Raw genomic sequence first — 21,639 nt, 5'->3', positions numbered from 1 at the left:
TTTCCAGGCATACGCCTGACTTAAATTCTCATTGGTCTGATAGAATAAAATTCTGAAACAGATGGGAATACCAGACCACCTGACCCGCCTCTTGAGAAACCTATATGCAAGTCAGGAAGCAACAGTTAGAACTGGACATGGAACACCAGACTGGTTCCAAATAGGAAAAGGAGTACGTCAAAGCTGTATATTGTCACCATGCTTATTTAACTTATATGCAGAGTACATCATGAGAAACGCTGGGCTGGAGGAAGCACAAGCTGGAATCAAGACTGCCAGAAGAAATATCAATAACCTCAGATATGCAGATGATACCACCCTTATGGCAGAAAGTGAAGAAGAACTAAAAAGCCTCTTGATGAAAGTGAAAGAGGAGAGTGAAAAAGTTGGCTTAAAGCTCAACATTCAGAAAACAAAGATCATGGCATCTGGTCCTATCACTTCATGGGAAACAGATAGGGAAACAGTGGAAACAGTGTCAGACTTTATTTTTAGGGCTCCAAAATCACTGCAGATGGTGACTGCAGCCATGAAATTAAAAGACGCTTACTCCTTGGAAGGAAAGTTATGACCAACCTAGACAGCATATTAAAAAGCAGAGACATTATTTTGCCAACAAAGGTCCTTCTAGTCAAGGCTATGGTTTTTCCCGTGGTCATGTATGGATGTGAGACTTGGACTGTGAAGACTGAGTGCTGAAGAATTGATGCTTTTGAACTGTGGTGTTGGAGAAGACTCTTGAGAGTCCCTTGGAACAAGGAGATCCAACCAGTCCATCCTAAAGGAGATCAGTCCTGGGTGTTCATTGGAAGGACTGATATTGAAGCTGAAACTCCAATACTTTGGCCACCTGATGCGAAGAGCTGACTCACTTGAAAAGACCCTGATGCTGGGAGGGATTGAGGGCAGGAGAAGAAGGGGACGACAGAGGATGAGATGGTTGGATGGCATCACCGACTCGATGGACATGGGTCTGGGTGGACTTCAGGAGTTGGTGATGGACAGGGAGGCCTGGTGTGCTGCGGTTCATGGGGTCGCAAAGAGTCCAACATGACTGAGCGACTGAACTGAACTGAACTGAGTACAATTATACCAACATTCTTTTGTTTCGTGATTGCATAATATGTATCTTTCTTCCACCCTTTACTTTCAATTGCTCTAAATACCTTTATACTTTTTGTATATTTTCTAAGAAGCATATGGCTAGGCTTTAATTTTTATACCCAGTCTAAAAATCTTTAGCTTTTGATTGGAATATTTAGTCTCTTACATTTAGTGTAACTGGAATATTTCCTTCTTCACTTTTAGTGTAATGATGACATATTTGGAGTTAATTAAACCATCTTCCTTTATATTTGTCCCAATTTTATTTTGTTCCCTTTCCATTCCTTTCTTGTTTTCTTTCAAATGCACTAAGTAGTCTTCTTATTCTTCCCTCTCTTCACTTGTTGGACATAGAGTGCTTTTTTGTTACCTAATGATTATAATATAAATCCTTAACTAATTATGTCCACTTTAAATTAGTTTTCTAATTAATTCCCATATAATATGAAGACCTTAGAAATACTGAACAACATTTACCCTTCTTCCTGAGTTATATGCTGCTATTAACAATCGTTTAAATTTTGATATATTTAAGCCTCTATTACCATTATGAAAGTGAAAGTGAAGTCGGACATGACTGAATGACTGAACAAAATTTTATTTTGTTCCCTTTCCATTCCTTTCTTGTTTTCTTCCAAATGCATGAAGTAGTCTTCTCATTTTTCCCTCTATTCACTTGTTGGACATAGAGGGCTTTTTTATAATTACCATTATACTATTTTACAATAAATAATCACTTAGATTTACCCTTTCCATTTCTCTATTCCCTCCAGTATCCAGGATTATTTTTCTTCTACTTCAATAGAATTTTCTTTATTTATTCAGTATTTTCTGTATTACAGATCTGCTATTGTCAAATTCAATTCTTGTTTTTCTGAAAAGTCTATTCTTTGCTTTCATTTTTTAAGGGTTTTTCACTGGGTAATTTTGGACAGATGATTATCTTCCTTCAGCTATTTGAAGACACCATGCCTTCTAGATTCCATTTTTCCAATTAAAAAAATATCATTTGTCAGTCTTAGTGTTGCTCCTTTAAAGAGAATATGTCTTTTTCCCCTCTGGTGGCTTTTCTCATTCTATTTGGGTTTTCATCAATTTTGCAATGATATTTTTAAGTGTATGTTTCTTTGTACTCACCCCTCCATACTCATACACAATTTGTAGGTGGACATCTTTTGTCTTAAAAATTCTCAGGCATTTGAGACTTCAAATAGTGCTCTACATTATTTTCTCAATCCTCTTCTGGACTTCAATCACATGCATGTTACAATATTTCCACATGTCCCTCACATTTCTTTCCCTCTTTTATTTTTCATTCTTTGTCTTTCTTTATTTCAATATGATCCATCTTCTGTTTCACTAACCTCCCCCTCAGCTATGTCTAACCTGTGTTCGGTTCAGTTCAGTCGTTCAGTCATGTCTGACTCTGTAAGCCCGTGAATCGCAGCACGCCAGGCCTCCGTGTCCATCACCAACTCCCGGAGTTCACTCAGACTCACGTCCATCGAGTCAGTGATGCCATCCAGCCATCTCACCCTCTGTCGTGCCCTTCTCCTCCTGCCCCCAATCCCTCCCAGCATCAGAGTCTTTTCCAATGAATCAGCTCTTCGCAAAAAGTACTGGAGTTTCAGCTTTAGCATCATTCCTTCCAAAGAAATCCCAGGGCTGATTTCCTTCAGAATAGACTGGATGGATCTCCTTGCAGTCCAAGGGACTCTCAAGAGTCTTCTCCAACACCACAGTTCAAAAGCATCAATTCTTCGGCGCTCAGCCTTCTTCACAGTCCAACTCTCACATCCATACATGACCACAGGAAAAACCATAGCCTTGACTAGAATTTATTAATAATCAATTTTCCAATTCTATAATTTCTACTTGATTATTTAGTAATCAAGTTAGTATAAGTTTCCAGTTGTCTGTCAATATTTTCCTACCTGTAATTCCTTGATCATAAAATCCTAATTATTTTATAGTTTCTTTATGAAACCACCATTATCCTATTGGTATATTTCAAATGGCTGGGTTTTTTTTCACGGCTTTTCTTTTTCTAAGACTTACTATTTTTTGTTTTGCAACATATATTGTAAATGAACTAATTTGAGCCTCTGTATGATACTATTTTACTCAAGAGAGGATTTACTTTTCTCTGTCACCAATTTAGGCCATGGGTAGATCACCACAATCCAATCAAAGAGCATGATGTTTCAAAGATAAGCTTATCCTCACTCTTAGGTTTAGAACTTCAGGGACCAGACTATATCATTAATAAAAACCTCTCTTCCTTGGCACACCTAGAAATACAACTTGGTCCTCCATATTGATTGACAAAAGTTCTGCTCAGTTTCTCAGGAAGCTTTCAGGACTCACAATTGTTTCAAGAACAACAGTTGTACAAAATGCCAGTCATACCTCCTTTGTCATTTACCTCTCCTAAATCTTAACCAACATATTCTTACTGTCTTTATAGTCCTCTCATGCCTTAAAAAGAGGTAATTTCTAATTTTTCTAAGTGGAAATTATAGTCCAGAATGATTAACTTCACCACTGAAAAATAATTTCTCCAAATACACATCTTCTAAAAGTTCAGCAAAGTAGTCTATCTACTAAAATATAATACTGCATTTTATTTAAACTAAAAAAAAAAAAAAATTAATTAGCAAAGCTACTCAAAGGAAAAGTCTTCATTTTCTTTAATTCTGTCTTTCTTTTTTTTTTGTCAAGTAAAGTAAAAATTAGAATATATGTGTGAAAGTGAAGGGCGCAGAACAAATCACAATTCAGTGGAAAACTGTATTTCATTTAAACATATAGTTAATTTCATGTAAGTTTAAAAGAATGTTTAGTATCTTAGAACAAAACACTGGTCTCTTTCCAGATCTTAGAAAAGAAAATGAGTACAACAAAAAGAATCTAAAAAAAGAGTGAATATATGCTTCACTTTGCTGTACACTTAAAACTAACACACCACTGTAAATCAATTATACTTCAACTAAAACTTTTAAAAAGAAATAATTGCTGAAAATTTTTCAAATATAATAAAAACTTTAAATAAAAATAGCATATTGGTCAATAAAACTCATATACATAGAAAAATCAATAAATGAAAAATTAACATTTTAAACATAAGAAAAAATTATGGCTGTGAATAAGCAATTCACTAAACAAAAAACACAAGTGCAAATGAACGCATAAAAATATGCTTATTCACTATATCAATCAGGATATGCACATTAAAATATCAGTAGGATACCATTCACATCCATTGCACTGGCAAAAGGAAAATACCCTCATAATTATTAAGTATTGGTGGGACTAAGAAGAAACGAGAACACTTATACCCTGCTGGAGGAAGTGGTACGTTATCACAGTGACTCAAAAAGCAATTAGGCTTGCTAAATGTGTCCTAAAGTTGAGGATGTGAATATCCTCAGATACAGCAATTTCACTTCTAGAGATGCACCCTAGGGAAACTCTTGCTTATGTAAAATGACTGGTTCAAGATGTACATTGTAGTATTATTTATAACAACAATAAAAGAAAATTTACCTAAATGTCACAGCTTTGTATTTCACAGGAAATTAGACGATGAAACTGAACAAATGCTTTCAAAATGTACAACTGACAATAAAATATGTGTAAAGAAGAACAAATCCCAGTACAGATAATGTCAAAACTCAAAGATATATTGGTAAGAAAACTGCTCTTCTGAACTGCACACAGTATCAGCACTTATGAGTGATTTATACAGAACAAGACTGTCTACAGGACTGGAAAACACTGCAAAGTCAGTCATTTACAGTAAAGATGGCTACAGAGAAAATGCATTATGTAGTGCCTCTGCTACATAACAGACTATCATTAGTCGAAATTAAGATGGGAAAAAAGTCAAGAATACCTCCTTGAAAATATTTAATACACACCACTATTATACAAATATAAAATAGAACAGTGCCCAATTTTCCCATCATACTTCAGCCCAATCTACTCACCAAGTCTTTGGGTTAACTTCATACTTATAAAGGTCATCTACCAATCCATATTTGTTGCCTGGCAATGCTTTATAGCCTCCATGAACATAAATGGACTTTGTTATTTCATCATACACACTGGTATGGCCATATCCCCCTTGAACAATAGCTCCTTTAGTTTCTGGAACAAGCCAAGTGTTTGATGCTATAAGAGAAAGAAGATAAAATGTGAACTTAAATAGTATTTTTAAAAAACTAATATACCACCAAACTACCAACGAGTTCATTCTAATACCACATTTTATGAGTAAAGTATATCTAATAATAATTTAAAGTATTAAATATGTGCTAGTTACTATGTCGGGTGCTAAAGACCAAAGGTGATTAAAACTGGCCTCTTTGTAGATTTTAATTAAACTTTGAAATATTGAAAATATCTAATTTTTTGTATATGCAAGAAAAAACTAAACCTTATTCTCACATATATTTCTGTATCTGTAAATAACCCTGAAAAAAGAAAGATTTAATAAAAGTTTGTGAGAGGTTATTATGTTACAGGCTGAGGTAGTCACTGACATTACAAAGACTAAAAAGATAAGACTCCTGTCTTAACAATTTTTAGCACTGTGCTAGTCTTTTATCTCTTGATTATGAGTCTCACTATCCCTTCTAAGAGTCCTTTGTATTACTGATAAAAACCTAAAAATTAAATTTCCAAGACTTATTTGACAGCTGTGCTACCATCAGTTTCCAGTAATGAAAGGACTTGGGAGAGAACAGAAGGCAAATGGAAGAAAGACATTCTACTTTCTTTCTTCTCTAGCAGTAGGAACAGGTAGGTGCTACTGGGCAATGGCAGCGGTGGTTTGACAGCAACAGGAGCAGGCACAACACTTGCTCAGTGGCAGAAGCGGCATCTACAGTAAGCAGCTCACCTACAAACATGGTCCTAAGTTCCAGCCCGGGTATGCAGCAGCTCCAGATTTCTGACTAATTCCCTCACTTTGGTGTCTCTAGTACTACTGTAATTAACTCCCTATTTTAAGTCCCATTCTACTTGATATATCTAGAAGGGACTCTCATTTCTATAGCAAATTCACTGAAACAAGTTCTAATCATATGCAAGAAATGCTTTTAAGAATATGCAAATGAAAAACTACATATCTTTTGGCCTTAAAGGAATTTAGATTATAAAGAGCAACCATACAGAAATCTGTTATTAGTCTTTAAATATCCAATCACACTTGCATCTTCCCTCTAACTTTGTCACCTAAACTTTGGCATTCTAGACAGCTCATTGAAATACTCAAAGCAAGGAACAGAAAATAAAAGTGATGCTTAAAAATTCTTCACATTCACACAATTTTAAGGTAATAAAGAATATACTTCATCAATCATAAAGTCATAAAAGAAGTATCAGAAGGATTTGTTAAAGCCAATTTTACTCAGAGAAAACTAAACATATTTAAAGAAATTTCGGAGTATTCTTGTAACTAATGGGCATTCTTTTAACATTCTTCAACTACTTATTAAAGCTATATATATGTATCTGTGTGTATATATATAGTGCCAAATTGAAGGTTTTCATGTTTTTATTCATTCTCTTTTTAATAAAAGATAAAACTACTTATCAAAAAATATTGTGACAATAAAGAGGTATATAATGCAACAGTGCATGTTACCTTCTCCCCTAGCCCATTATCCAGAGGTATTTTCCACAAATTGTTACATTCAGAATATTTTGAAACTACAGTTCTGAATATTTAATTACAATAGACAAGACAAATATATATGACTTACATGTACATAGATACCTATAAATATTTATACCAAAAAAATCATGCGATTTTACAACTATATTTTCACTTAACAAAACATCTGGGGCATCTTTTCACATCCCATTTATTACTTTCACTTTCATTAGCTAAATTCTATTGTATTGATGATAACTTATTTAAATAATCCTACACAGTGACTCATTAGTGTTTCAGTTTGTTCTTAAAAACAATAATGCAATAAGCAACCTGGCAATCAGCTATAGCACCATTATCTACAGAGTATATATTATGTCTCAGGGAGTATCTCACTAGTTTATCTGATAATATGAAAGCTTTGAAAGTTTACTATTGCTATCCTCTCTTTACAACTAAGGAAATTTAGAGTTTAAAAAATTAACACACCAAATGTTTAAAAGTTGGTGTAGACTAATTTCTCCCTCTCCTTCCCACTAACAAACCCAGTAAACAGTCCCAAAGAAAACTGCAGGAGAAATATGAAAGGTGTAAGGAGGAATGCTGACTCTTAGGGCCTCCAAGACTATAGGATGGATGTCTCATTACCTCCAACCCAACAAAAGAAGGCCAGTCAGCCCAGCATTTTCTCAACCCATAACCCAGCAATAAAAAGCAACTTAGATAGGCTTATTCCTTCCACAAATTGAAGAGGAACCCCCATGGATAACCCCAGATGACACTAGGAGCCCAGCAAGAGGGATTCACCAAACACCACTTACATTAAGCAGACAGGGGAAGAGTTCCACTTTCCCCAAAGGCCTGAGATTGGAAAAGAAGCTCCCACCACAAGATCTTAATGCTAAACCTAAACAGAGTGACTAACCTGCTAAACTAGAAGATTTAAGACAGATTCGAAGACTCCCAATATAAAGCCAAAGTGTCCAAGACACTAATAAAAAAAAATCACTTGTCATGTTGGGAACCAGACCATTCAAGTGACACTAACTCTGAGATGTTGAAATTATCTAACAAGAATTTTAAAGCAGCCATGATACAACAAGCAACTACAAGTTCTCTTGAAACAACAAATCTCAGCCAAAAAAAAGGGTGAGGAGACAAAGGAAGGAGAGAAGGAAGGGAGGGAGGCAAGCAGTGAGGAAAGGAAGGAAGAAAAGAAAATACAGTAACAAATCTGAGTTAACTGGACAGACTCAATCGTAGAGGTGACAGACAGAATCAGTAAACTAGAGGATATAGCAGTAAAATTTACCCAATCTGAACACCAGGGAAAATAAACAAACAAACAAAAAAATCAACAGTCTAAGAAACCTTTGGGACAATAACAATTGGTCCAACATTTGTACCACTGGAATCCCACAAGAAGAGAAAAAAGAGAATGGAGCTGAAAGAGCTATTTTTAAAAATCGTGGCTAAAAACATCCAAACTGCGTATAAGACATAATAAATATGCAGACTTCCCTGGCAGCTGAGTACTTAAGACTCAGCTCTTCAATGTTTCCCCTGCAAGTGGTGTGGGCTCAATTTCTGGTCGGGGAACTAAGATCATACATGCCATGTGACACAGTCCAAAAAAAATTTAGTTAAAAAACTAAACTAAAACACTTTGAAATCTGTGGCCCTCTCCTTAAAGAATGGCTTAAGAAAATTCTTCAGACGAATGAAATGATAACATCAGGAAAGAACAACAAATAAAGCAGATTCGTGACTACACACAATAAACTCTCCTCTTTGCGGCTTACAAGTAATATCTGATGAAGGAAACAAAAACTATAATGTCATCTGATACTCACGACAATGATATTTAGAAGTGGGGAAAGTGAGGGATGTAAATGAAAGCAAAGTTTCCACGTTTCACTTGATGTGGTAAAATGTTGATACCAGTAAACAGACAAGTCACTTACATATATTTTAATACCCAGAGCACTCTCTAAGAAAAGTACACAGAGAAATACACTCACACACACTATAAATAAATCAAGACTGAATTCTAAAACTTGTTAAGTTAACCCATGAGAAACAAGTGAAGAGAAACAGAGGCACAGGAAACAGGAAACAAACAAAAATAATCAAATAGCAGACTTAGGCACTAACATACTGAAGTTACCTTAAATGATCCACTTATGACACTCTTAAAATTGTAAGATTACATAAAGAACAGATGAGTGATTGTCAAGGGTTAGGATGGGAGGGGAAAGGAACAAGGTATTAGAGAGATAATGTTGTTGTTCTTTAGTCACTCAGTTGTATCTCACTCTTTTGCAACCCCAAGGACTGTAGCCCGCCAGGTTCCCCTGTCCATGGGATTCTCCAGACAAGAATACTGGAGTGGGTTGCCATTTCCTTCTCCAGGGAATCCTCCCGACTCAGGGATGGGATCAAACCCACATTTCCGGGGCTGCAAGAGGCTTCTTTACCACTGAACCGTAAGGGAAGTAGGTGTGTTCTAAAAAAGATAATGTGAAGGATTCTTGTGTTGACAGACAGTGCAGTGCAGTGCAGACATGAGACAATATGCAATAAAACTGCCCAGAACTAAATATACACACACATCTGCACACGCTACATACATGCAGATGCAAAGGAGTTCTAATGAAACTAGAGAAATCTGAACATCAGTGGATTGTATCAATGTCAATATCCAGGTTGTGATTCTGTACTATATTTTTGCAAGATGTTTACCACCAAGGAAAACTGCATAAAGGATACACAGGATCACTCTGTTCCTTCTTACAAGTGTATGTGAATTTACAATTTTCTCAAATTAAAATTTAAATGGAAAAAAGTATATCACCCTACTAGCAATGGCAAGTTCATCATGAAATACACTATTGCACTCAGTTCAGTTCAGTCACTCAGTCGTGTCCGACTCTTTGCAACCCCATGAACTGCAGCACTCCAGGCCTCCCTGTCCATCACCAACTCCCGGAGTTCACTGAGACTCACGTCCATCGAGTCAGTGATGCCATCCAGCCATCTCATCCTCTGTCATCCGCTTTTCCTCCTGCCCCCAATCCCTCCCAGCATCAGAGTCTTTTCCAATGAGTCAGCTCTTCGCATCAGGTGGCCAAAGTACTGGAGTTTCAGCTTTAGCATCATTCCTTCCAAAGAACACCCAGGACTGATCTCCTTTAGAATGGACTGGTTGGATCTCCTTGCAGTCCAAGGGACTCTCAAGAGTCTTCTCCAACACCATAGTTCAAAAGCATCATTTCTTCGGCACTCAGCTTTCTTCACAGTCCAACTCTCACATCCATACATGACTACTGGAAAAACCATAGCCTTGACTATGGTTTCCTTTGTTGGCAAAGTAATGTCTCTGCTTTTGAATATGCTCTCTAGGTTGGTCATAACTTTCCTTTCAAGGAGTAAGCGTCTTTTAATTTCATGGCTGCAATCATCTGCACTCAAATACTCATTAAATATTTTTTAAAAATTTATTTAAAAGTGTAAGAGCTATGACACAGGTCTGACACCAAAGTGAGTTACTAAATACCCCTGCAGAATCTCTGAAGGTTTAGTCACCAGCAGTTCAAATAAGAAATGGTGATATGGTAGTTCAGATGAAAAATTAAGAAAATAATTTTGTTCAGATACAGGTGATTAACTTGAAATGTAAAATTAATTATGATTACATTCTCATTTTATTTTATTATTTTTGCATTTGGAAATGTGCACATAGTAAAAGATCATTTTTGTCTCAATAAACATTTAAAGTAACAAAATATGTCATTTCAGAAAAAGTATTTGCTTATGATTGATATGTTATTTGCATATGAATGAATTTTGTTTCTAATTCTGTAATGTGCTCTATCACATTCCCAATTTATTAAAAATGAAACACTGATTCATTAAAGAGAAGACAGAGACAATAAATAAACAAATACATGAAGCAACAGAATAATTTTGAAAAAGTAAAAAGCAAAAATGACTTATATATACCAGGAGTTCTTTATCAGGTTATGATGGAAATATTTAGATAGCATTTAACAACCTGCCATAAACAACTTAAAAAGCAGAAGAAAATATTAAAAATGATACTGGATAACAAGCAGCACAGAATTATCGTTTTAAAGAAAAGAGAAACAAGATGAGCCCTGTGATTGCTGAAACATATGCTGAGGGGAAATTTCTTACCACTGAGCAAGAAGGGGGATTTGATTGCAAATAGATTCTGGTGACCCTACCAGGTTGAGAAAACAAAGAGCAGCATTTGAAAAGAACAGTTCTACCTTATCTTTGACAAAGGAGGCAAGAATATACAATGAGAAAAGACAATCTCTTTAACAAGTGGTGCTGGGAAAACTGGTCAACCACTTGTAAAAGAATGAAACTAGAACACTTTCTAACACCATACACAAAAATAAACTCAAAATGGATTAAAGACCTAAATGTAAGACCAGAAACTATAAAACTCTTAGAGGAAAACATAGGCAAACACTCTCTGACATAAATCACAGCAGGATCCTGTACAATCCACCTCCCAGAGTAATGGAAATAGAAGCAAAAGTAAACAAATGGGACCTAATTAAACCTAAAAGCTTTTGCACAACGAAGGAAACCATAGCAAGGTGAAAAGACAGCTTTCAGAATGGGAGAAAATAACAGCAAACAAAGCAACTTACAAAGAATTAATCTCAAAAATATACAAGCAACTCTTGCAGCTCAATTCCAGAAAAATAAATAATCCAATCAAAAACGGGCCTAAGAACTAAACAGACATTTCTCCAAAGAAGACATACAGATGGCTAACAAACACATGAAAAGATGCTCAATATCACTCATTATCAGAGAAATGCAAATCAAAACCACACTGAGGTACCATTTCACGCCAGTCAGAATGGCTGCGATCCAAAAGTCTACAAGCAATAAATGCGGGAGAGGGTGTGGAGAAAAGGAACCCTCTTACACTGTTGGTGGGAATGCAAACTAGTACAGCCACTATGGAGAACAGTGTGGAGATTCCTTAAAAAACTGAAAATAGAACTGCCTTATGACCCAGCAATCCCACTGCTGGGCATACACACTGAGGAAACCAGAAGGGAAAGAGACACATTTACCCCAATGTTCATCACAGCACTGTTTATAATAGCCAGGACATGGAGGCAACCTAGATGTCCATCAGCAGATGAATGGATAAGAAAGCTGTGGTACATATACACAATGGAGTATTATTCAGCCATTAAAAAGAATACATTTGAATCAGTTCTAATGAGGTGGATGAAACTTGGAGCCTATTATACAGAGTGAAGTAAGTCAGAAAGAAAAATACCAATACAGTATACTAACCCATATATACGGAATTTAGAAAGATGGTAACAATTACCCTATATGCAAGACAGCAAAAGAGACACAGATATATAGAACAGTCTTTTGGATTCTGTGGAGAAGGCAAGGGTGGGATGATTTGAGAGAATAGCATTGAAACATGTATATTATCATATGTGAAACAGATCACCAGTCCAGGTTCGATGCATGAGCTCAGGGCTGGTGCACTAGGATGACCCTGAGGGATGGGATGGTGAGAGAGGTGGGAGGGGGATTCAGGATGAGGAACTCATGTATACCCATGGCTGATTCATGTCAATGTATGGCAAAACCACCACAATACTGTAAAGTAATTAGCCTCCAATTAAAATAAAAAGAAAAAAGAAAAGAACAGTCCTAACAAGCTAGAATTCATAGGAAATAATACCAGATATGTGGTTTCTACAGAGTGGATGCTCAAGAGATCGGTGGGAATGTTGCAAGTTTTTGCTGAGTACTGATTTGCATGTGCATAAGAGAAAACTACTTAAAGCCATGGAAAGAACCACCAGAAACTAGTAGACTGAACAATTCCTGGATCTCACACAGGGCTGGGAACAATCTGAGCTCCCAGCAGCCACAGAAGATAGACCTCATAGTGTAATATTGGATGTAAAGGAATGAAATACTAGATTACATTAGCCATCAACGAAAAGTTACTCTGGATCCTCTCTAACAGACCTCAGAAGCAATCTCCCAAAATATTTACACTTGAAGCTTAACCCCATGCTAGTACAAAGTCCAACATTCTTTAAAGGAATACAGCAAAGTCCCCAGCAGCCAACAGAGTAAAAACATACAATATTCAAAATGCATTAAAAAATTAACAAGCATAGAGGCCAAAGAAAATACAATCCATAACAAGAAGAAAAACCAATCAAGAGAGACACAGGAATAAAAAAGAAGATAGAATTAAAAGAAGAGAATGCTTCAAAACCTACTGTAAATCCACTCAAATATGTTCAATAGTGTTAGAAAAAATATGAACAGCCTCAAAAAGAATCCCTGGAAATGAAAAATACACTGAATAGAATTAACACAAGAGTAAACACTATGGGAAAAGAACAATTAATTTAAAGCACAAAAATAGAAACTATTCAAAATGAAGCATACAAACAAAAACAATGAAAAACAATTAACAGAATATCAGGGACCTGTATAACCATATCAAGTAGCCTAATCTAATATGATAAGAGTTTCAGAAGTATGCCAGTGGCAGACAGAAATAATGACATCTTTACAGATCCTTAAAACCAAGAAGATCAATGATATAAAACAGGGCAAAATAAAGAAATAAACCCATGCCAAGGAACAGCATGAAATGATAAAGATGAACAAGCAGAAGAGCAAAAATAAGAATGCCAGTTGACTCTCAACAGAAACCAAGGGTTAGAAAGGGTTAGAAACCAAGGAAGGGGGAAGATAAGGAAGTTACACTTTTGAATTAATGAGAAGCACTCTATACTAAAAAGTGACTATCAAAGTAGAAATCTATATCCCACAAAATATTTTCCAAAAGTGAAAGTAAGTAAAATCTTTTTTGACAAAGGAAAAAAAAGAAGAGAGGATATATCATTGAAGACTTGCCCTATAAAAAATAACCCAAAAAGTTCTTTAAACTGAATAAAAATTACTCTTGAAACTAGACAGAATCTGGATTTCTATAGATGAATGATGAATGATTTCTATAGATGAATGATCAACCATAGAAATGGTTGATATATGAGTAAATACTCAAGGTGTCATTTCTCATTTTCCCTCCCAGTAAATGATGATTAACTGTCCAAACTAAAAACTATAACAATGTATTATGCTCTCCATAGCATACAAGATATGATATAAGCACAAAGGAAAAAAGAGGGAAATGCAGGAATACTATTCTGAGCTTCTGACACTATGTGTAAAGTGGTAGAACACTACTTAAAAGTAGAATCTGATAAGCTAATATACATATTATAAACCCTAGAGTACCCTTTATAAAAATAAAAATTTAAAGTATTCTGCTGCTGCTGCTAAGTCGCTTCAGTCGTGTCTGACTCTGTGTGACCCCAGAGACTGCAGCCCACCAGGCTCCCCTGTCCCTGGGATTTTCCAGGCAAGAGTACTGGAGTGGGTTGCCATTGCCTTCTCTGATTTTAAAGTATAGTTAACAAATTAATGGCCCTACAGATTCAAGGAGCTGAGAAAACCACAAACAGGATAAATTTCGTGAAATCCATATCACAATGCAACTGCTGAAAACTAAAAGCGCAGAAAACATTTCAGAAGCAGATACAGAAAAATTAAAAAAACCTATAGGGGAACAACAGCTCAAGTGACACAGACTTTATCCTAAGAAACTATGAAGGACAGAAGGAAGTAGCCTTGTTGTTCAAGCACCAAGTCCTTGTTGATTCTGTGATCCCCATGAACTGCAGCATGTCAGGTTTCCCTATCCTTCACCATCTCCTTGAGTTTGCACAAACTCACATCCACTGAGTCACGATACCATCCATCTTATCCTCTGTCACCCCCTTCTCCTCCTGCCCTCAATCATTCCTAGCATCAGGGTCTTTTCCAGTATTGGAGCTTTAGCTTCAGCATCAGTCCTTCCAAAGAATATTCTGGATTGATTTCCTTTAGGATTGACTGGTATGATTTCCTTGCTGTCCAAGGGGTTCCCAAGAGTCTTATCCTGCACCAGAATTCAAAAGCATCAATTCTTCAGGGCTCAGCCTTCTTTATGGGCCAACCCTCACATCCATACTTGACTACAGGAAAAACCATAGGTTTAACTATATGGACTTTAGTCGGTGAAGTGATGTCTCTGCTTTTTAACACACTACCTAGGTTTGTTACAGCTTTTCTTCCAAGGAGCAAGCAGGTTTTAATTTCATGGCTGAGTCACTGTCAGCAGTGATTTTCGAGCCCAAGAAAATGAAATCTGTCACTGTTAACTTTTTCATCTATTTGCCATGAAGTGATGGGACCAGATGCCGTGATCTTTGTTTTTTGATGTTGAGTTTTAAGCCAACTTTTTCACTCTCCACTTTCACCTTTATCAAGAAGCTCTTTAGTTCCTCTTTGCTTTCTGCCATAAGGGTGGTATCATCTACATATCTGAGGTTATTGATATTTCTCCCAGCAACCCTGATTCTAGCTTGGGATTCATCCAGCCTGGCATTTTGTGTGATGTTCTCTGCATATAAGTTAAAAAAGCAGGGTGACAATATCTCCTTTGATGTATTCCTTTCCCAATTTGGAACCAGTCCGTTGTTCCATGTCCAGTACTAACAGTTGCTTCTTGTCCTGCATGTGGGTTTCTCAGGAGCCACGTAAGGTCATGGGGATTCCCATCTCTTTAATAATTTTCCATAGTTTGTTGTGATCCACACAATCAAAGGCTTTAGCATAGTCAATGAAGGAAAAGTAGATGCTTTTTTGGAATTCTCTTGCTTTTTCTATAATCCAGCATATGTTGGATCATATATCATTTCTATGATCAGCATATGTTGGTAATTTGATCTCTAGTTCTTCTGCCTTTTCTAAATCCAGCTTGAACATCTGGAAAGTCTCGGTTCACAAACTGCTGAAGCCTACCTTAAAGGATTTTGAATATTACCTTGCTGGCATGTAAAATGAATACAACTGTGTGGTAGTTTGAATATTCTTTGTCATTGCCCTTTCTTGGGATGGGAATGAAAAATGACCTTTTCCAGTCCTGTGGCCACTGCTGAGTTTTCCAGATTTGCTAACATACTGAGTGCAGCACTTTAACAGCACCATCTTTTAGGATCTGAAATAGTTCAGCTGGAATTCCATAACCTAAGTTAATTCCATCAACTAAGTCCGTGCACTACAATTACTAAATCTGTGTGCTCTGGAGCCTATGCCCTATAACAAGAGAGACCACCATGTTGAGAAGCCTACACAGCACAACTAGAGAAGTGGTCCCTGCTTTTCACAAGTAGAGAAAGCCTGGGGGCAGCAATGACAAATCAGTAAATGAATAAACAAAGGAAAATGTTAATTTAAGAAAATTAATTAACTAAGTTTTAAAAAATTAAAAATAAATGAGTAAAGCAAAAACCAGTAGAAGTTAAAAATGAAATAGATACATCCACAATCATAACTGGAAATTTCTACACTGTTCTTTCAAGAACTAAAGAAAGTACTAAACAAAATCCCAGTAAAGATGCAGAAGACTTGAATCATTTTATCAACCATAATATAACCAACAACAGCAGAAGACGTATCTTTTCAAATTCACATTTAACATTCACAAAGGTAGACCATATTCTGGATCAGAAAATAAGACTCAAGAAAAAATTTAACTGTAAAATATATAGTCTCTGACAATAGTAGAATTAAACCAGAAATAAAGGCAAGAAAGATATCAGAAAAATTTTCATATAAATATATAAATCAAACAAAATACCACTAAACAACCCAGGAGCCAAAGAAAAGAACCACACACAAAAAAGCAGGAAACATTTTGAACTAAATAGAAACAAGAAAGAAGCAGCCTCTTTCAAAGCGTATGTGATACAGCTAGAGCAGTACTTACAGCGGTCATTCTCAACAGTGGTTCCCGGAAGCAACTGGCATTACCTGGAAACTTTCTAAAAATGCACATTCCCTAGCAACAATCCTAGTTTAGGGCATAGTGATTTATTTTAACAACCCGCCAGGTGGTTCCTAGGTATGAAGTTTGAGAACTACTGACTTGGAAATTCATAACAATACTTTTTTTTAAAAGAAGAAAGATCTCAATCTCAATTCAATGATCTGTTCTTTCACCTTAAGAAATCAGAAAAACAAGGGCAAATAAAACTCATAGAAGAAAATAAATGTAACAAAAAAGCATTAATCAATATGATAGAAAATAGGAAACAAATGCTGGTTATTTGAAAAAGTCAATAAATTGATTAACCTACTAATCTCTAGTCAGACAGACCAGAAAAATAAGACACAGATATTCTTATCAGACATAAGAGGAAATATCACTACAGATTTTACAAGTATTAAAAAGAATAATAGGGAATATAATGAACAGCTTCATGCCAATAAGTTTAACATCTTAAATGACACAGACAAATTTCTTAAGAACCCAGACTACCAAATGTCATTCAAAAAGAAATTGATCATTTGAATATTGCTAACATTTATTAAATAAAATAAATGCCATAGTCAAAATCTTTCCTACAAAGAAAGTTTCTGGGCCAAATAGTTGCACTGGTGAACCCAACATTTAAGAAAGAAGTAATACCAACTCTACACAAACTCTTACAGAAAATAGAATAGGACAAAACATTTCTCAAATCATTTGACCGTTACCCAGATTATAAAAGCAAAGACATTACAAGAAAAGAAAACAATAGTCCAAGATCTCTTGTGAGCATAAACATAAAAACCCTTAACAACATTTTTGCAAATCAATTATAGCAATGTATGAAAGGAATAATACATTGTGGCCAAGCAGAGTTTATCCAAAATGCAATAGTAGCTTAATATCTAAAAATCAATGTCATTCACCACACTAAGAAATCAAAAAAAGAAATAAAAGAAATAAAAAAACAAACGATCTTCTCAATAGATACAGAAAATTATTTGACAAAATTTAACATTATTCATGAAAATGACTCAGCAAACCAGGAATAAAAGTGAATTTCCTTTATAGCTTATGGGAACACACTTGTATCCAACTGGTGTGTGAAAACTGTATAAATCTTAATTATGTTGAATTGGTTCACAGTGCTTTTCAGGTCTACTATATCCTTCTACTTCTCTGTATATTCATTCTATAATTTGTGAGAGTTTGATATTGAAACTCCAACTAAAAATCTTAATTTATCTACTTTAAAAAAGTGAATTTCCTCTACCTGATAAAAGCATCCCCCAAAAAACACATCACTAATATAGTAACAGTAATTAAAAGACTGGAGCTTTCTTTACTAAAATTTTTAAAAAGGCAGAAGTGTCTGCTAGCACTACCTCTACTCAGTATTGTACCAGAGATTCCAGCAGTACAAAGAAATTAATAAAATGTATACAGAGTGAAAAGGAAGATGAATATTTATTAGCCTGAGCATAATACATGATGATCTGTGTACAAAACAAGAAAGAATCTACCTAAAAACTACAAGGAATAATAGGTGTTTTTAGCAAAGTTGCAGGGTGCCAAATGCTGAAGTTAGAAGACTCAATATTGTTAAATGCTCAATTTTCCCCAATATAGATGAAATATACCTCCAATTAAAATTCCTACATACTTTTCCTTAAGAAACTACACCAACTGAGTCTAAATTTTAAATGGAAATGTGAAGGATCTAGAGTAGGCCAAAAATTTTTAAAACAAAACAAACAAAAAATGATGGGAAGACAGTCACTGCCTGATTTCAAAGCTATAGTAATCAGTAGAGTGTGATGTTAAACATAATACATCAAAGAACCAGAATAGAATCCAAAGGTTGACTCACACATATATTGTTAATTGACTCTTCAATATATCTACCAAGGTAATTCAATAGGGAAAGAAAAATCTTTTCAACCAAAGAACAATTGTATATTCTATAAAAACCACAGCCCTTACTCCACGCCACATATGAAATTTAACTCAAAGAGAAGACACATCAGAGGATGAGAGCCAAAACTAAATATCTAGTAAAACACGTAAGAGAAAAACTTTTGTGACCTTGGACTTGACAAAAGATTTGTTAGGTAGAACACATTGATAAATTGTATGTCATCCAAATTTAAAAGCTCTGCTTTTTAAAAGGCACTGTAAAAATGAAAAGGTATGCCACAACTGCAAGAAAGAATCTGCAAAATATACATCAGAGAAAGGACTAATGTCCATAACATATTTTTTAAACATCTCCTAAAATTCCATAATAAGGAGTCAAACAACCCAATTTTTAAAATGGACAAAAAGTATGAACAGACATTTTACCAAGGAATATATAAACAGCAAATATTGAAATAAAAAGACATTCAGTAACATTAATCATCAGGGAAATGCAAATAAAAAACTATAAGATATCCCTACAATTCCAGAATAGCTAGAATTAAAAAAAAAACTAACACTACCAAGTGTTGGTGGGGATGAGAAGTCACTGGAACTTTTGCTGGTAGGTTGCAGATGTTAGTATCACTTTGGTAAATAGTATAGAAGTTTCTTATAAAGTTAAACACATAACTGCAAATAAGCCAGCAAGAATCATGAGAGATTGATTGTACAGGGGCATGTACTCATACTTTTTGGAGTAATGGAAATGTTTTATATCTTGATTCAGGTGGCACTTATACAACTATATCAATTTGTTAAAGCTCATCAACCTGCTCTCTGAAAACTAGTATTTTTATGCACACACACACACACACACACACACACACACATGCACAACACACATACATATGTACTGGTGACAAGTAAATCTGCTTTACTCAGGCTCCCTCAACTTAGTATAGTACTTGGCCAAAGATTTCAGAACTATCCTTGACTCCTTTTCCTCACATTTTACATAATCTCTCAGTGATTCCTAAGTAGTGATCTAAGATAAAGATCAAGAATGTTAAAAGATCAATATACAATAATAAAGCTTCAAAATATGTAAAGTAAAAACTGAAAGAATCATACAGAGAAATCTACAAAATCAACAGCATCATGGAAAATGTAATGTACCCTTCCCAGTGACTGACAGCACAGTTAAAATGTCAGTAAAGATCTACAAGATTTAAACAACACGAGTACTTAAATTTAATAAACAACTGCATTAAGCCATTTTGGAAAAAAGTTCTGAAACTTTCTTAAAAAAATTAAAGATATGTTTTCCTCCCAACCCAGCATCCTTAGTTATTCAAACAAGAGAAACAAAACCACGTCTACAAGTTGATTTGTATATTATGTGCATTGCAATTGTATTCACAACAGTCCAAAACTGGAAATAGCCCAGGCCCTGGAGAAGGGAAAGGCTACCCACTCGAGCATTCTGGCCTGGAGAATTCCATGGACTGTATAGTCCACGGGGTCACAAAGAGTTGGACACAACTGAGCAACTTTCACTTCCACTTTCATTCATCAGTAGGAGAATGAACAAAGAAAATGCCATGTATTCATCCATTGGAAAAGAACTCAACAATAAAAAGGAACAAATTACTAATAAATACAACATGTATAAGTCTCAAAAGCAGCATGATGAGTGAAAGAAGCCTTATTTTGAAAGAGATGCATAATGTGTGATTCCATTTATACAGAATTTCAGAACAAGCAAAACTATTTGATGATGAAAAAAATCAGGAAGCAGGACAGGTGTCAACTGTGAAGGATCATGAGAGAACTTTTACAAGTAATGGTCAACATCCTATATCTTGATATAAGTTTGGGTTACAGATGTATGTTTTGTCAAAACTCAGTGCACAGAATTTATGCATTTCACTATATGTAACTTTTGAAATTAAAAGATGCTCTCTCCTTGGAAGAAAAGCTAACCAACCTAGATAGCATATTAAAAAGCAGAAACATTACTTTGCCAACAAAGGTCCATCTAGTCAAAGCTATAGTTTTTCCAGTAGTCATGTATGGATGTGAGAGTTGGACTGTGAAGAAAGCTGAGCACTGAAGAATTGATGCTTTTGAACTGTGGTGTTGGAGAAGACTCTTGATAATCCCTTGGACCTCAAGGAGATCCAACCAGTCCATCCTAAAGGAAATCAGTCCTGAATATTCATTAGAAAGACTGATGCTGAAGCTGAAACTCCAATACTTTGGCCACCTGATGTGAATACTTGATTCATTGGAAAAGACCCTGATGCTGGGAAAGATTGAAGATGGAAGGTGAAGGGGATGACAGAGAATCAGATGGTTGGATGGCATCACCAACTCAATGGACCTGAGTTTGAGTAAGCTCTGGGGGTTGGTGATGGACAGGGAAGCCTGGCACACTGCAGTCCATGGGGTCACAAGGAGTCGGACCCAACTGAGCAACTGAACTGAACTGATATGTAACTTTTACATTAAAAATGTAAGCAGAGAACTCAAGTTAATAACAGACATGGTATTATCTTTAGAGTGTACTGATGTTTCCAACAGTCTTTAAAAGGCAACAACAACAAAAACACTGACAGATGGATGAGAGATACATTGGTAACTGAAAAAGCAAAAGATTAACTGTAGAATGTAGGTAGCATGTCTATGAGAATTCAATGCACAATTCTTTCAACTTACATGTCTTTCTGAAATATTTCATAATTTTGAGGGGAATTCCATAGGATATGTTCTGTGGTCATAACTACCTAGATATTAGTAATAAAACATAAATAACTAGAAAACCCGTGTTTGAAATTTTTCAACTGCACTACTAATAACCCATGAGTGAAAGAACAAATGACTATGGAATTTTAAACACACTTTGAGCTAAAAAATACTTAAAATACTAGATACCAAATCATACAGGATACAACTATAGCCATGTTTAACACTGTTTATGTTACAGCTTTAAAGGCATATATTTTTAAAAATGCAATGCATA

General features: G+C 35.4%; 1 protein-coding gene across 7 annotated transcripts in view; it reads right to left on the bottom strand.

Moving 5' to 3' along the window:
- The window catches only part of ATRNL1 (attractin like 1), an 802,849-nt gene that overhangs the window by 689,474 nt on the left and 91,736 nt on the right, over positions 1–21,639 (bottom strand). For all 7 annotated transcript variants that reach the window (XM_061403577.1, XM_061403579.1, XM_061403580.1 and 4 more), the window contains exon 9: positions 5,094–5,277. In XM_061403577.1, coding sequence (XP_061259561.1) covers positions 5,094–5,277 — 184 coding nt within the window. The remainder of the gene's footprint in view (positions 1–5,093; positions 5,278–21,639) is intronic.

The sequence above is a fragment of the Bos javanicus genome, chromosome 26, assembly GCF_032452875.1.
Source record: "Bos javanicus breed banteng chromosome 26, ARS-OSU_banteng_1.0, whole genome shotgun sequence".
In the NCBI taxonomy this organism is placed as follows: domain Eukaryota; kingdom Metazoa; phylum Chordata; class Mammalia; order Artiodactyla; family Bovidae; genus Bos; species Bos javanicus.
Note: the sequence above shows the minus strand (reverse complement) of the source record. Positions and strands in the feature narration are given on the sequence as shown.